Source organism: Anolis sagrei, chromosome 3 (assembly GCF_037176765.1).
Source record: "Anolis sagrei isolate rAnoSag1 chromosome 3, rAnoSag1.mat, whole genome shotgun sequence".
NCBI lineage: Eukaryota > Metazoa > Chordata > Lepidosauria > Squamata > Dactyloidae > Anolis > Anolis sagrei.
In genome coordinates this window covers 211,228,176-211,244,124 of record NC_090023.1, presented here as the reverse complement: position 1 = coordinate 211,244,124, position 15,949 = coordinate 211,228,176, and the positions used below count along the sequence as shown (strand labels likewise).

The following is a 15,949-nucleotide window of genomic DNA, read 5'->3' as shown; positions in this document are numbered from 1 at the left end:
GGTCTTCTCACAATGGGTTCTCAACCCTTGAAAAACATTTTAAGTATTGTTTCAAATATTTTCAAATATTATTTCCATGCCTGAAGGGGAAACATCACTACTAGTTTGGCTAGTTACCATTCACAAATTGATATGTTGCCCATTTAATTCTAAGTAAGTAATGACATTACAGTTTCTGCTTTTTTGGATCTTTAGTGAATATATAAAATAACACTGGTTGATGCTAAACAAACTGAGGCTTAATCTAGATAAAACAGAATTATTCCTAGGACAGATTAGGAAGCACTCTAAGGGTTCATCTTATTGCTGAATGGGTTACAATCCCTCTAACAATCCTAGTTGGAAAGTTAGAATGTTGTGGTTGTATTTCCACAATAAATTTTAGCGTGCTAGTTGTGCCTATTTCTAGAACTGACTTCCCTGGCTACAGTGACACATATTTTAATTACATCCTTTCTGGATTACTATAATATTCTCTATGTAGGGCCAACTTTGATGAATGTTTGCAATGGTGCAAAGAAATGCAGTCAGATTGTTAGCTAGGGCTGGTTGAAGAGAGCACATGACTCCCTTGTTTCTTCATCTCCATTGTCTATACCAGTGGGTTTCTGAGCAGAATTAAAAGCATTGGTAAAGCCTTATAAAATTCTATTCATCACAGAACCAGGCTAGTTGGTGGACTATCGTCCATATGTATCTTCTGCTGCAACATTTTGTTATTCTGATATGCAGATAGAAATGGATTGTTTCAAGAGAAAGGAATTATTACTGTGCTGTACTATTTTTATCTTTTACTTTTAACGGATAGGTTATAACTGGTTTTTAATTCCACAGACAATTTAATTGCATTTTAAAGACTTCTTTTAAAAAATGTTTGAATCTATGTTCTCATTTATATTGGTTTATTTTGTAAGTCACCTTCAATCCAGCTGTGAGGAAAACTGGGTTATAAACAAAATAGAAATAAACAAGTATAGCACAACCTACTAAGCTAAAAGGGGGTGGGTTTATTTGTTTTGCTAACATAATTTGATTATATTTGGGGGAGGCAACTGGAGAGATGCACAGATGTCCAAAATAATGTGGAAGACATTGATCTTTCAGAACAAACCTCCAGGAGCCAGGAGGACAGACATTTTTTTTAGAGGATTAATTTTTGTGGGTATGTGTGAAATCAATAGGACGTTTTTATGCAACGTGAAAAGGGCACTTTAGCATACATTTTAAAATCACACAAGTATTTTAATACAGAAAAATGTGTGTACTTCAGTGTGAAAAGTTAACACACCTTCTCTCACACACACACAGACACATATGTACACACACATCAGAAATTCACCATTGCTCCTGTTGTTTAAACTGTTAGTTTTTACAACTATTTTTTAAAATAAAGTGTTTTAGTCAAATTTAAATAATGTTTTATCTTCATATAAATAATAATAACAACAGTATAATGTTTTAAATACAAAATGTATCATTGTACATTTCTTCAGTGCTCAGAGCAAATGAAAATTAAATAAATACATATTTTAAATAAATAATTACATTACACGAAAAATGTCTCTTGAGATGTGTTGTGAAGATAAGACATTACTGCTTCCTCTCTTGATTTCTGGTTGTAATGGCAAAATGCAATTAATCTGATTAAATCTTAATATAGGACCACTCCAGTGGCTGTATAATGCAAAAGTACAAGAATCATTGTACAAAGATAACTAAATATTAGAATACAGGGAATGGCCTTACAAGAATTTTTATTCCTGATACACGGTTTTTGGAAGTTATTAACCATCCTGCAACAGAATGTACTCAGGATTCCAACTTATGCTCCATTTCTTTATAATTGAAAATATAAACCTGAAATTTTCATTACGTATCTTTACATTTTTTGAGACACAAACCACAATAACTGCTTATGTTCAAAGTAGCTTATTAATTGTAAATTCCATATGATGCTATAAACCAATGTTTCCACACAAAGACTTTTTTCATGTGAAGAAACTGTGATGGATGGAAATAGAGATATTAGATGGAGATAATTTCAATTAGAAGTCTATATATTTTTATTTGGATAAAATGCATACAGTTTTAAATTGAAAAAAAGTTTATCAAAAATTTTATCGCACAGTATACTGAGAGCTCAGAACATGTAACAATATTCCTTTTATGTATGTTGATAACATAATCATATCATTCACAGGGTTCTCAGGTATTTTGTTTTGTACATTACATCCCACGTTTGATTTCCTAAAGTCCAGCACCAAACTGAAGGGATACAATGAGGTTTAGAGTTTACAATATGAATGGGGGAGGGGGGGGATATGTGTGTGTATAACCTCCTCATCAGATAGGGCTTGGGTAGCATCCTAGGACTCTTCAGTCCAGTGATGGATAAGCATGCTGCCCATTGTACAATGTCACTGGACCTCTGCAGAGGCCCCACCCACAAGTGGAGTAGAAGCATTGTACAACCAATGGAGCCAGCATAGGCCCTCACTGCAAGGGCAATGCTTCCCACGTGTGATGGAGAAATAGTTGCTGGGAGGGAGCGGCATGTGGTGTGTCTGGCCTTTGTGATAAGGTCATTAGAGTTAGCATCATTTAGGATTTATATGTATAAGTGATCTGTGATGTTATGTTCAATATTTATTTAAAAATTGCCCCACTGAGAATTCTATTATTGGAAAGGTTGAGTTTAGACATGGTGGTTATGGTGGTAGCTGTTAATAGAAGGTAGTGGTATGGAAATAAGATGAATAATGTTTTGCACAGGAAGCACAATGGCATCTAAAGAGCTATTGCAGTGGGACAGAAGGAAGTCCTCACATTGGTGGAGGAAGATGAGATAAGTGGAAAACTTCACATCAGGTGGTAGTGGAGGAATTAGTAAAAATCATCACATTTGATGGGGATAGTGGAAAACATGACACTGGATCGTAGGATAAGTGGAAATCCATATAGCCCACTTGTTGGGATCATGACTGGCATGACAGTTACAATAACTAGTTTGCCATTGTTAGACTGACATGACTTTTTCAGATCCCCAAAGCCCTAAAATCCTACAGCAGTCCTGAGATTTCACAAGATGTCCTCCTCTTGCAAGCCCTGAGGTGACTTTATATAAGACTGTTTTGTATTTTCCATATTATTTACCAAAAAAATATGTGATCCTTTCTACCAGGCGATTCTTAGACTACCTCTTCAACACATCTCCCAACATACAATTTTTGCAGTTTCTCAAGTCGCTCCTGAGACGACAAAAAAAGCTATCCATTTCCATCTTCTTGTTATCTCACTTCTCTTATTATCTCCATGTGATTCATCATGCATGATCCAGCCTCTTCCTTTGCCTATTAAACCAACACATTATCCACTATTTAGACCACAAACTGAAATATGTTGATAATCTTCAAATATGGTAAAAATGATGTTGTACTGCATTACTGAAACTTATTTATATAATTATTTCTCCCTAGGTTCCAAGGGTCAAAGAGTTTACCTCATAGAAGGTACCTCTCCAATTTTTGAGTAAATCACCTTCTCGGAGGATAGTTTCATTCAGCACAGTCTTCCAATTCTAAGTGTCTTCTAGGATAACATACACTGGTAAAGGAGGTAGGGAAGTACTCTTCTGGTTACACATATCCAATTCTGGTTCCAACCCATTGTTTGTAGCATCCCCTAACTAATTTTGTAATCCAAAAAGAATCAATAACACCTAATCATGAAAATATGTTGAAGGGACAGTCACACAAGACACAAAACTAGACATATTAATCATGTCTTCAAAGTGGAACAAAGAAAAGATTGAAGGATTAAGACATCTTCAATCCATTCATTTTTACATGGACACATTGTTCAGCAAAGCAATTAAAAATGAAAGGTTTGGAAGATATAAAAGCAAAATTTAATGCAGGCATGCAAGACAAGAGAAAACAAAACCCAGGCCCACAGGAAATAATCAATATCTCATGAGAAGACACTATGCTATTAATAGTATGAAAATGCTGGCAGATACTATCAACTGGAGTTTTATTAATTAACTGGAGATGTAAAGATACAATGGTGTTGGAAAGTACAAGGAACAAATGTACTGGCTCCTTGGAAAGAACAGAGTGTGCAATTTATGAGGCCTAAGCATCTAAATTAGCCACAAGCTCCTCTGGATAAGCAAGATTTCATTTCTCTTGAAGCCAACCAATTGCTTTCTTCCCTTCTATTTTCATACAACTTCAGGATTTTATTTATCCCATACAATACTAAAAGGGCAATTTGGAAAATGTTAGCATCAAAGCCCACAGAAAGTGAAAATTCATATTCTAAAGGAGGTTAAAAAAAAGAATTTGGCGAGTCACTCTTTACACAGTACTAATTGTTATCAATAATATTTTCTACATGTCTCGTTAAGGCTATTGGAAAGACTATATCTTCCTATTTGACTCTGAGGGCATGATCCAGGCTGATTGGGCATGCCAGCTGCTGGGTCGGCCCCAATAAGTGTCCCCACAGGGAGTCCCCACTTGCCATGGAGGCAAGAGAGAGTCTCTACCACCCACAGTGCTGCTCAACAGCCACCTTAACTGCCCCCTCCCTTTGCCTCCTATGTTGTGGCAGCGATGAAGAATGCCAGATGGCAGTGGGGACAATTGTGGATGGTTCTGTTTGGGAACTAGCCTGGCTATCCCAAGTAGTCCAAAATCTGCAGAAAGCCTGGATTTTGATGTAGAATTCAGACTTTCCTCCAATTTTGAGCAATGCAGCGCAAGGTTACATTACCAATCTTCTCTTCTCAGATCAACCTGGGGTAGTGTTTGTCTGCCATGGGGCTGAGTCTCATCTACACTGACCTAAGTGGTTAGTCTAGATAGAGCCTGAATGAGCTCTAGACCTTCAGCCCTGCCACCTTTCCAGACATGTCTATTAGGAACAAAGATTGCCTTCCTCCTTATTTTCCTTTCATCTGTTCCCATAGAGTTGTAAATACTAAACAGCAAGAGCTTAAAATCGCACACGGTTGGGATTGTGCCTTTTAATTGTTTTGTTTTAAATATTTTTGTCAATAGATTGATTGTATTTTAATAATATTTTGGTATGATTTTATTCATATCTTTGTGGTTTATGTCTTTTTTTTGTTCTTTCAGAAAGACAGCATAGTGAGTGTTACACTAATATGCTTGATGAACATGTATTTGAATCCCCTCTTGGCCATGGGAACCCATTGGGTGAACATGGGAAAGTAACGTCTTCTCAGTCTCAAAGAAAGACAGTAGCAAAATCCCTCAGAATAAACTTGCCAACGAAAGCATATGAAAGTTTAACCTTAAAATCGCCATAAGTCTGAAGCAACTTAAAGGCACACACACCAATAAACAACCAACACACATTTAACTATGGTGTATTATTTAGTAAGCCAACTCGAGTTCCAGTTCTCAGAATAAAATAGAAACTAAATCCTCTTCATCCCCGCTATCAGTAAGTCCCTACCATGTTCAATTGGGTTTACTCCCCAATAACTTTATTATGTATTGTGACTTTAGTATCTTTAAAAAGATACACAATCACAAGGGAAACCTGAAATTCTTTCCAGATGTGCTAACTACACATTTTCTCTTCCACTCACAGCAGACTTTTCTAACAAGATCAGACCAGACGATAGATTTTATTGGACATTTGGGATTCTTGGTTCTGGAAACATGTTGACAAATATCCAAGCAGGCAGAATTCTTTGGCAGAATTGATATACTGCAATTTCCCTCCCTTCCCCCTCCCTTTCTCTACTGTCATAAATCATAGAACAGGTGGCACTATATTTCAGGGAGATGAAAGTTATTCGTCAGTAAACAGGTTTTCTGTGGCTATTAAATCTTCAAAGTTTACACTCCTTGGTATTATTAGATTATTCTTTTCTATTATTATAGATTGATCCAAAAGAAAATGCTGTAATTTACCCAAAATAAAACCCCAATAGTGACTGATCAGCAACTTAAACTGTAAATAATGTTTTCTTCTTTATGTGCCATGAACACCCGGAGGGAACAACAAGTTCATTGCTTGTCTGGAACATCTTATGTATTTTTTTAAAAAAATACAATGCTTATTTTGTTAAAAAAAATAAAATGCAAAAACAGGAGGTAGAATATAACATCATTAAAGAGAAATTGACATTCACAGACCACAGTATGCAGTTTTGCAAATGCATCCATTTGCTTTTAGATGGATTATATTACTTAGGGAGTGTTGGTCTAATACATATGATATTACAATCATAGAGTCAGAGAACTGTGGAACTAGGAGAATTCTGATTGTTTTCTTATCCAGCTGTTACACAGAAACATTACAATTAAGAATGTTGTTAGTGAATGCCTGCAGCCCAAAGCTTTAGGAGCTGCCTGGTGAATATGTTTATGGCTACTGTCTAGCAGGTAGGAAAGCTTGGGTATAAAGTATCTGAAAAACTATACATCCCAGCCAGGTAGGACCCCCCCCCCCCCCACTTTACCAGGAAGAGAGGGGGAGGTTAGCTGTCATGGAGATGTGGAGAATTGACTAAAGGCAGTGTCTTTAAATAGATTTCTTAAGCAGGTGTTGGGGAGCTGTAATTCAATGATATACTGGCTGGCACATTTTCTGTTGGATGAGAATTTAGCACTAAATTCTCCTGTCCTTGGGACTGGTTTCTGGGTCTTTGCCCTCACCAGGGGCCAAAGCAACTTGAGGCTTATACTCTCTAGCTAGCCATCCAGTATTTTAGCTAGACCTGGAAGTAACCATGATTTTCAGGGATTGCATTCAGGGGGCTTTGTGTTTGTCCACAGTAAATAAGAAAATAAATACATAAATAGTAGGAGTGTGCAATTCATAAAAAAAAAAAAACCCATCCCATTTTCAATTGCCCCTCCCCAATCCATTTACCAGAAAATTCCAGGAAATTGGGATTGGGAAATACAATTTCATGATCCATCAGCCAAAAACTCACTTTTCATTCTGGGAAGATCTAACCCATTGACAACAATAGGAGAACTGGTGAATGTCCACTTTCTGTCATTTTATGGCTACTAGCACAAAAATGGCCACACTTGGAGGACACATGTATGACTGCAAGCCACCTAAGTTTCAGAACGTTTGAGTCATCCACTGATTTTAAGGAAATTTCTACAAATAAAGGAGGAAGACTGCTGGACTTGTGCAGGAGTACACACATAAAAGCCAGGAGATAGGGCTGGGGATGAAATAGCAGAGACTGAATGTCAAAGGGGTGAACTAGAAGAAGAAAGCATTTTTTTTTTGAGGGAAAGGTGAACTTCGGCTGCTGGTGTGAGACAGGGAACAGAAGCAATAAGGTAGGGATGGGGAAATTCTCCCCATGAGGAGTCAATCGAGTCGGGAGATTCCCTAAACCCATCCCACATTCAGTCAAGTTAAAGCAAAAAGAAAAGGTAAAACTTAAAAATGTTTAAACAAACACATACTAAAAGCCTTTCTTAAACTCACAGTCTCCCCCTCCCCAACACACACCCATCTACTCCTCCCTAGCAAAATTAGTAAAATAATAGAAGAACTATAAGAAAGATATTAACCAAGAAAATGTAATGCAGAAGGAAAAGATAAGAGTTCCCAAAAAGCAGCCCTTAAGCACTAGAAGCAGCGACAGCACTCAGAAAGAACACGGAGATAGCTAGAACATGATCTCTCCCTCTCAAATGCCAGGATGTCACAGAAAAAAACCACAGAAAAATGGCAGAGCTCACATGATTCACTGATTGGCTCTGGCAAGTTTAATTGGGGAAAATTTGCGCAAGTCTGCTCTTCTTATGTGACAGCCACATGTAGCCACAGATCACTGCCCCAAGTCTCATAATTGCTGGGCCTTCAGCTGCCCCCACCTGTCTCATTTTGAGTCGTCTGGGTGCTGGGTTACCCCAATACTCAAAAACGGATTGCGAAATAGTACCATGCACACTCTTAATAAATAGAAAAACAACAACACATATGTCTGATCAGCTTTGCAGTGAAAGCACTTCTTTGACTGGGCTACTAAGTTTTTGCTGCCCTTCACCTATCATGCACTGCCTGGGAAGCCCTTTTTCACCAGAATGTGTCCAGAAGAGAAAAGGAAAATTGCATTGTTTCCCTTCTTAAAGGTATTTGCAGCAAAAAAAGGATGTAGCTCAGTTGTTGGTCTCCCTCCAGTTTAAATAAGTTTAAAGAAAAGACCACCTGCACACTGCGATGACCTCAGTTGATAAGAATCCATCCATAATAGTCCATTTACCTCCCAAGAGAAATGCAAAGGACAATCTCCTACCTCCCAAGAGAAAAGCAAAGGACAGCCTGCTTATTTTTGATTGAACTGGAGGGTAATGTTATGATTAATTAGTTGTAGTAATTGCAAAGAAATCGGTTTTGGAGCAGTGAGTGTATCATCCAGAAGAACAAAAAAAATCAGTTCAATAAATCAATTGAATAAATTGGGGTCTTGGGTGGTGTGCAAATTTATTGAAACAGAAAATTTATGGACTTGTATTTAATATAAAATGCAAATACTTGCAATTAATTCAAATTTCAATATGTGCTTAAAAGTTAGCATAAGATTTTTTTTCCTCTACAGGCCAGGACTTCATTTCTTTTAGGTATCTATTAATGCCCTCATCAACCACAGACAAATTAAAATCAAGTCACAATTATTGCTGACACATTTCTTTGAGGTAGTCTACAGAAATGACTGAAAGTGTAAATATTGGGTGGATTTTTTTTATTTAAACATTTATATTCCGCCCTTCTCATCCCACAAGGGACTCAGGGCAGAGCACAACATATTTATTTATTTATGACATTTATATGCCGCCCTTCTCACTCCGAAGGGGACTCAGAGTGGCTTACAATATATATATATATATATATATATATATATATACACACACACACACACACACACACACACACACACACATACAATATATTATTAGCATAGTACAATATCAGTATTATATATTACTATATCGTACTATACCATTATATTGTAATATTATTAGTAATATAACATGTAATATAAAATATTAGGCCTGGGTAACAACGGAAAAAATTGTTTCTAAAATCGATTTGTATTTGGGGGTTTTTTTTGTTTCGATATTTAAAATAATTACAAAATTTTCCTTTTAAAAAGTTCGATATTTATGAAATTTCGTAAATGGTAAAAAATTAACGAATCGATTTCCGAAACAATAACGAATTGATTCGTTAATGGCGGACGCGACTGCGAAATACGCTAAAAAACCTCCAAAACCTTCTGAAGCTTCCCTCTCCCTCTGTTGTTGACTGTTGGTGTGATATTATAATTTTTTTCACTAATTAAACCATAAAACTGACCCAGACATGCGGAAATAATAACGAAACGACCTCAAAACAATAACGAAACGAATACAATATCGAAATACGAAGCATTTACAAAACGTTTTTGAAAATTTGTTTTTTTTAATAATTGCTCCAGAATGGTTCGTTATCGTTTTGTAATTGAAAAAATTAACGAATTATTAACGAATTACGAATTAACGAAACGAAACCGCCCAGCCCTATAAAATATATAATTATAATATCATATTATTAGTAGTATTATATTGTATTACATTATAATATAAATATTATATGTATTTATATTATATTATATTATATTATTATTATTAGCTTAGCAAAGGAGACAAGGTGTAACTGTCTTCTTGACCCCTCTCTCTTCACTCTGGCCCAGAGAAGCTGTTGGTACTAGGGGGAGGGGTCCCCAACTGATGACGTATGTAGAAGACAAGGTGAAGCTATTCCCTGGCCCCCCTCGCTTCACTTATATATGACAAACATTCAATGCCAGAACATAAACACATAAATATAGACAAACATTAAAGTAATGTATATCCACATTAAAAGTTGCTTAAAAACCATCTATAGGTAATGTCTCAGTAGAGCTGATATGGACCCAGCTCAGTTGGGCCACCTGGATTGGTCCTGGATTCAGGACATACATGCTAGATCTGGGACTGCTGTGGGGCAGGTATTCATTGGAGTAACCTGCCCGATATAGACACAGTCTCGGATTGTGACATGATACTGGTTTTTATCGTGGCTCAAGCTCCACAAACACAACTTGGCTGTTAGCAGCCACTCTGCATGATGTAGGTCTTGTCTGCCAGAACTTAGAATGCAAAAAGATAATGTTTCCAGTTCTCTCCACAGTATTTTATGGTGTCATGTAAAATGGTGATTTGTCTCCATTTTTTTCATCCTTATTTGCTGACAGAAGAGGGCTAGAAACATTCATTCTGTTGTGCCCTGATCACCAGCAGAAGAGAACTCCAAAGTGGTATTCAGGAGGCATTTCTTCTTGTGGATATAATGCCATGATCATTAATATGTAACATAACAAAACATTGAGAAGTTATGGATTCATAACTCTAGGTTATAGAGTTATGAGTAACTCTACTGCAATACAGGATACTAGACTATATTTATTCAGATTTAATTAATATAGAATTGAAATATGTAATCTTAATGTAAAATTTAACTGATTTTACTTCAGATAGTGAGACAAAAATCCACACCAAACATACTCACTGTCATGATGCAAGGGAAATATACCAGTGGCATTTTTGTTGTGGGCAAGTTATACACTGGTTGCTCTGATTGCTTACTCTACTTCAGACAGGGATCAATAAATAAATAGAGAAATAAAAGAAGTAAATGAAGCATTGTATCTAAACTAACAGCTGATATTCCACTATGGGGACAAGTGTCTTTTTCACATGATTTAACAATTACGCTAAATCTTGAACCAAGCTGTGGTGTCATTTCCTAGATTGCTCTTTCAGTCATTTATATTTGTAATAATGTCATACAATACATTTAGCCAATTAGACAAAAAGGACATAAAACCCTGGTCAGCAAAAGACAGCATTTCACACAGCAGAGTTAATTTATGTAATCCATTGTCCCATGATGAGGTGATGGCAACTGGCTTTTAGAGGAATTAGACAATTTAATGGAAAAGAGGTTTAGTCATGCTTATTGGCTGTGCTAGCTTAATGGAACCTCAAAAACAGTTCTTTCCTGGTTATCATTTATTTGTTTTATTTATTCATTCTATTTTATATATCCCATTTTCCACTCTAAAAAGGAATAATTCAAAGCAGCTAACAGAATAAAGAAATAAAAAAACCCAATCCAGGGCCAGTATTATCTATCAGTGAGCTAATGCTACTGAACTAAAGGTGTTGCCACTTTTCTTTTCTTTTTCTCCTCCTTCTTTTCTTCTTCTTTAGTTATGTGTAGTTAAACCAAGTAACCTTTTCTAGCCTGACTTCTCGAAACCTAATGGGAACATCATTCACCCTTGCTTCAATCATTTGTCCCCAAGTAGCTGTTACCCAATAAGGAAAGTTTGGGGGGTGCGGCGAACAACTCTGGCAATACTATTACTATACTATTATGACAAGAGATTTTGTATTTATAGTGTTATTGCCGGGGTGTGGGGGGGGGGGAGAGAGGAGAAGCATCAATAGTCCCAATAATGCCACTGCAGAGCTTCTGGACCTGTGGTTATAGCTTCTCCTGGTGCTGTCATGACATTCTAGGTAGCCATGTAGCTTTAGTGGTGTGATTCTCCTCACCTAATAGTAAACAAGGTAGCATCAAAGTGCTAATAAAGAAGGATTGAGAAAGTGAATGTTTCAGTAAAGGCATGTTTCTGTTTGTTTAAAAACATGAAGATTGCAATGAAACAACCTCTTGTGATAAAGTCCTTAGTATACTAACCCACTTCATTACACTAAAGAAAAATCCCACTTAAATCCAGTTTCTGTCTCCTGCAGAATTCTGGGGTTTATAGTTTAGTGAGGCTGTTAAAGTCTCCTCCCTAAACTACAAACCCCAGAGTTCTGCAGGAGGCAGAAATGAGATTTTGAGTGGGTTTTTCTCTAGTGTGATGAGGCCCTAAGGAGGTGATAGAAAATAAAGGCTCAACACAGGGTTTTCATTTCATCATTTTTCAACTAAGGTCTCACCAAAATCAACATCCAGCAGAAGAGGAACAAAAGTTTTAAAAACTGAATGTAAGAAAAAGCAAAAATGACAGACTTACTCCATCAAGCAAACTGGAAATTTGCAGCTTGAGGAAAAGGTGTACACAAATATTTGCTTACTAAGGGAACATAATTTATCTCCAGTTTTCTGTTGTTAGGAACTTACGAAAATATTCGGATTTCTTCATAAATGAAAAAGACTAAAATTAAAAACAATAGTGGACATAAGAAAGACATTTGATACTTCATATTTATAACAGCAAACCAAAGCTATGTTCCAAATATTCCAGAAAGCTATACTTCACAAGGTTATAGAAATATTTATATGTAATAAATTGTATACATGGGTCTGTAGGAGTGCTGAACCACAAAACCTGGAACTTTTCCAAAGCCACTTTCAACTTTTGCAGATTATTTGTGCCCAGTAAAAACTTTTCTTCTAAAATAATCTATTTATATATAAAGGGAGATAGGGGGAGAAAATCCACATTTTCTGAGTACTTCCCCATTACAACTCCTTGGTAAATTGTAGCTCTGTGGGGTGCTCGTATGATTAAAACCTTCCGGGCTTTGGGATGCATTTTCTCTGCAGGATTTGTCAAATCTTTTTCTGTTCTCTATTGGGAGTACTTAAAAGGCAAACAACTTTAAATACAATCTGGCCTCTTTAGACGCCATTCTAACATCTTAATGAGCCCCCCACCCTCTCTCAACTCCCTCAGTTTTCAAACAATGTGTTCACCCTCATTCAGGATGAATAAAATGATTTCAGGCTTTGTGTCTATTTCTGATGTAGTTAAAGCAAACTACTTTCAAAACTTTGTGTCAACACTTTAAAAAAATAACCATAAAAAGCTAAATATTCACTTTTCTTGACATTCTTAAATTTTATTAAAAATTAATGGTAATTGTTAAGTTTCAGGGACTGTAATGAAATGGCTCTCCATATAGCTCTCCATATAGCTCTCCAGATGTTATTTTGCAGGTCCCAGGAGTCCTGGCCAATAAAGGACATGATGTTGGGAGTTGCAGTTAAACGACAACTAGAGGACTGCAGGAATCCCCCCCCCCCCCCCGGTGCTCGAAAGGGATGTACATTTTTGGTTATTTTGTTTCCATCTGCAATAATAAGTAGCGTCAGTTATTTTTTCCCTCCACTGTGCAATTTTCAAACGATGTTTTCTTTTAGTACATAATGAAGAAAAAGTCACAAAAGTCACAAAAATGCATATGCAGAAAACATGATTTCGAGAAGAAAATATCTTTTGTGCATATAATACAATATTTTATGTACATGAAACAGTATACTCTGCTGCAGATAGAATGATGTCTGCATATTAGTTATTGCATCAATAATATGTTTTCCTCCTGTGCTAGCATGTTTTCTATAAAAAAACCCCTCATTTCCATACTTTACAAGTTTACACAATTTGAACAGGTAATGCAGCATGCTCACATATACTAATTACAGTGAAAAAAGCATGCTTTTGCATCGGAAAATTGTGTTTTTGTTTAAAAAGAGGTTTTCCTGTCCTTGTCAAAATTAGTGATTCTTAAAGAAAAATCTATTGCTTCTCACTTTTACACAGAAAATAAGTTTATTTTCCAAGACACAGAGGAAAAACTGCATGCACTTTTGTACAAATGAATAGTTCTGAATGGCACATAATTTCATGACTATTCTCTTCTCCCTTGCTGGGGTGTGTTATGTTTTGACACTCTTAACTGCCACTGGGGGCGTGGCCTTCAAGAAGAGCTGTGCTTAGCCACGCCCACCTCGTCCCTCTTTGCATTGCCGCTCGCCTCCAGGGAAGGGAAACTGCAAGATTTTAAAACTGTTTGTAGGCTTTGCCAAAGTTACTTAATGGTTCTGAAAATCAAAATAACTGTGGGAGACACCCGAAAATAATTCCAAACAATGGGTAAGTGGTTTCAATTCCGAATTGCTCCTCCCACTATTCCTATATGGTTCGAAATTGGTTCAAAAGGGAATTTAATCTGAATTAATTCCGATTTAAGAAGCTTCCGAACGAACTTGACCAAGCCTAATATATATATATATATATATATATATATATATATATATCACATATCTAAATCAATGACATATAACTGTAGATTAAAACCATTAAAACTATAAAAATATCAAACAGACATAAGCATGAAACATATTATTGCAGCAGTTAACAACATAGACCCCTTCTCTCCCCCCCCCCCTCACTTACCATCTCTCTCTCCATAGTGTTTCAGCCCTTCTTTTTATACCCTTCCTGCTCCCATCCCTAATCTCACAAGACACAATTCTTTTTAGGTACAGATTGAATACAGAACAGGGAGGGTAAAAAATGTCCTGGGCCTTTTGGTGGGATGGTAAATGTGATATGAGGTTCTTGGGGGGGGGATCTTATCTGATGATGGCAGTAGCCTACTGATCAGTTTAGCAAAAGTCTACAATAACATAGATTTTATCAGTTGTGATGTCATAAATACCTCACCACTCCCATGGAATACCTAACAAACATGGAGGTGCCCAAACGGCTTTTACCTTGGCAAAATGCCATGCCCTCCCATTGGCTGTATTGGAGGAAAGGTATCAGAAGACCCCCATCAAGGAAAAATTATGGTCCTGTAAGTCCGGGCACACAGAAATAATTGAGCTTGTGCTCCTTCAAAGCATGTTCTACAGAGACCTTAGAACTAATTTCAGTACAGCATGGCTTCTAAAATGCCCAGGGCACAGCAAAAAAATATTACTCTACACTGCTACTTTCAGACTCTAGCACTGCAATAACATACAGTGTTGCTAAGCTTTGTGCTGTAGAATTTAAATTTAGATGGATTATGACTGACCCTGCAAGGCAACACCCTGTTGGGAATGTCAATAGAGCAACTTGTTACAGCTGAAATGCTAGTAGGCTTGTAATGTGCCCCTCCCATCCACATTAATGTCCCCACCCCAGTGCTTTGACCCCTCCTATCACCACCACCACCCCCACCCCCACCCCGGTTACATATCTGCTACATTGAGCTGTGTTTTTAAACTGTGATTTCAGACTGTTTCTAATCTGTTTTTAAAAACTGCTTTGGTGGGGAGCTATGTTTCCCCTTCCCAGGGCGCTTGTGCCCCACTTTGTGCTGGTCATGGACTGTAATACAGTTTTGTGAAATGCGTATATGATGTATAATATCACATTAAAAATGTTGGACAGAAAATGTAGTGGCTGAGAATTGATTTCCTGGCACAATTTAAAAATCATAAATATAGAGAGACATATATTAATGTCAATAATATTTTAACTTCATTCAATGCACACATTAAAAGTGTATTTATTAATAAAGTAATTGGGATGCACTAACAATTAAAAAAAGGTTCAGGACAATCTACATTGGGAAAATGTGAATCTAATTTGGCAAAAATATGTAAATAAATAACATCTAACTGAGCAAGGAAAACATTGTGTCACACTCAAAACAACCATGGTATTTCACTTACCTTACGCTTATTAGTTGGACAAACATAGAGGTAACTCAGAATGGTCTTCAGACCCACTTTGTCATTTAGCTTTTCATAGGTGGTCCCATAGTCTGTTGACCTATAATTTCAGAGAATTTTAATAAGTATGCATATACACAAAAAGCCAAAATAAGATGCAAACTGCTTGGCTGCTTTCCAACTAAAGACATGCAGCAAAATAGCTCTCTGGAGCTTTTTGAATGATTCATGTAGTATATAATGACACTTAATTATGTACACATGCCATCATGTGAGTGGTTAACATTTGCATTTAAATTGGATTAGGAAAAATTAAAATTGCATCCTCCCAGAGCCACCCACATGTAAAAGATACAATAAGAAATGTTAATCTCATTCTAAGAGGTGGTGGTAA

At 36.6% G+C, this 15,949-nt stretch overlaps 1 protein-coding gene across 5 annotated transcripts in view; it reads right to left on the bottom strand.

Moving 5' to 3' along the window:
* Positions 1-15,949, bottom strand: part of SORCS1 (sortilin related VPS10 domain containing receptor 1) — a 512,256-nt gene that overhangs the window by 236,489 nt on the left and 259,818 nt on the right. For all 5 annotated transcript variants that reach the window (XR_009631038.2, XM_067465847.1, XM_060768373.2 and 2 more), the window contains exon 3: positions 15,556-15,655. Coding sequence is in view for 4 of the 5 variants with exons in the window: in XM_067465847.1 (XP_067321948.1) it covers positions 15,556-15,655 (100 nt within the window). In the remaining variant the exon portion in view is untranslated. The remainder of the gene's footprint in view (positions 1-15,555; positions 15,656-15,949) is intronic.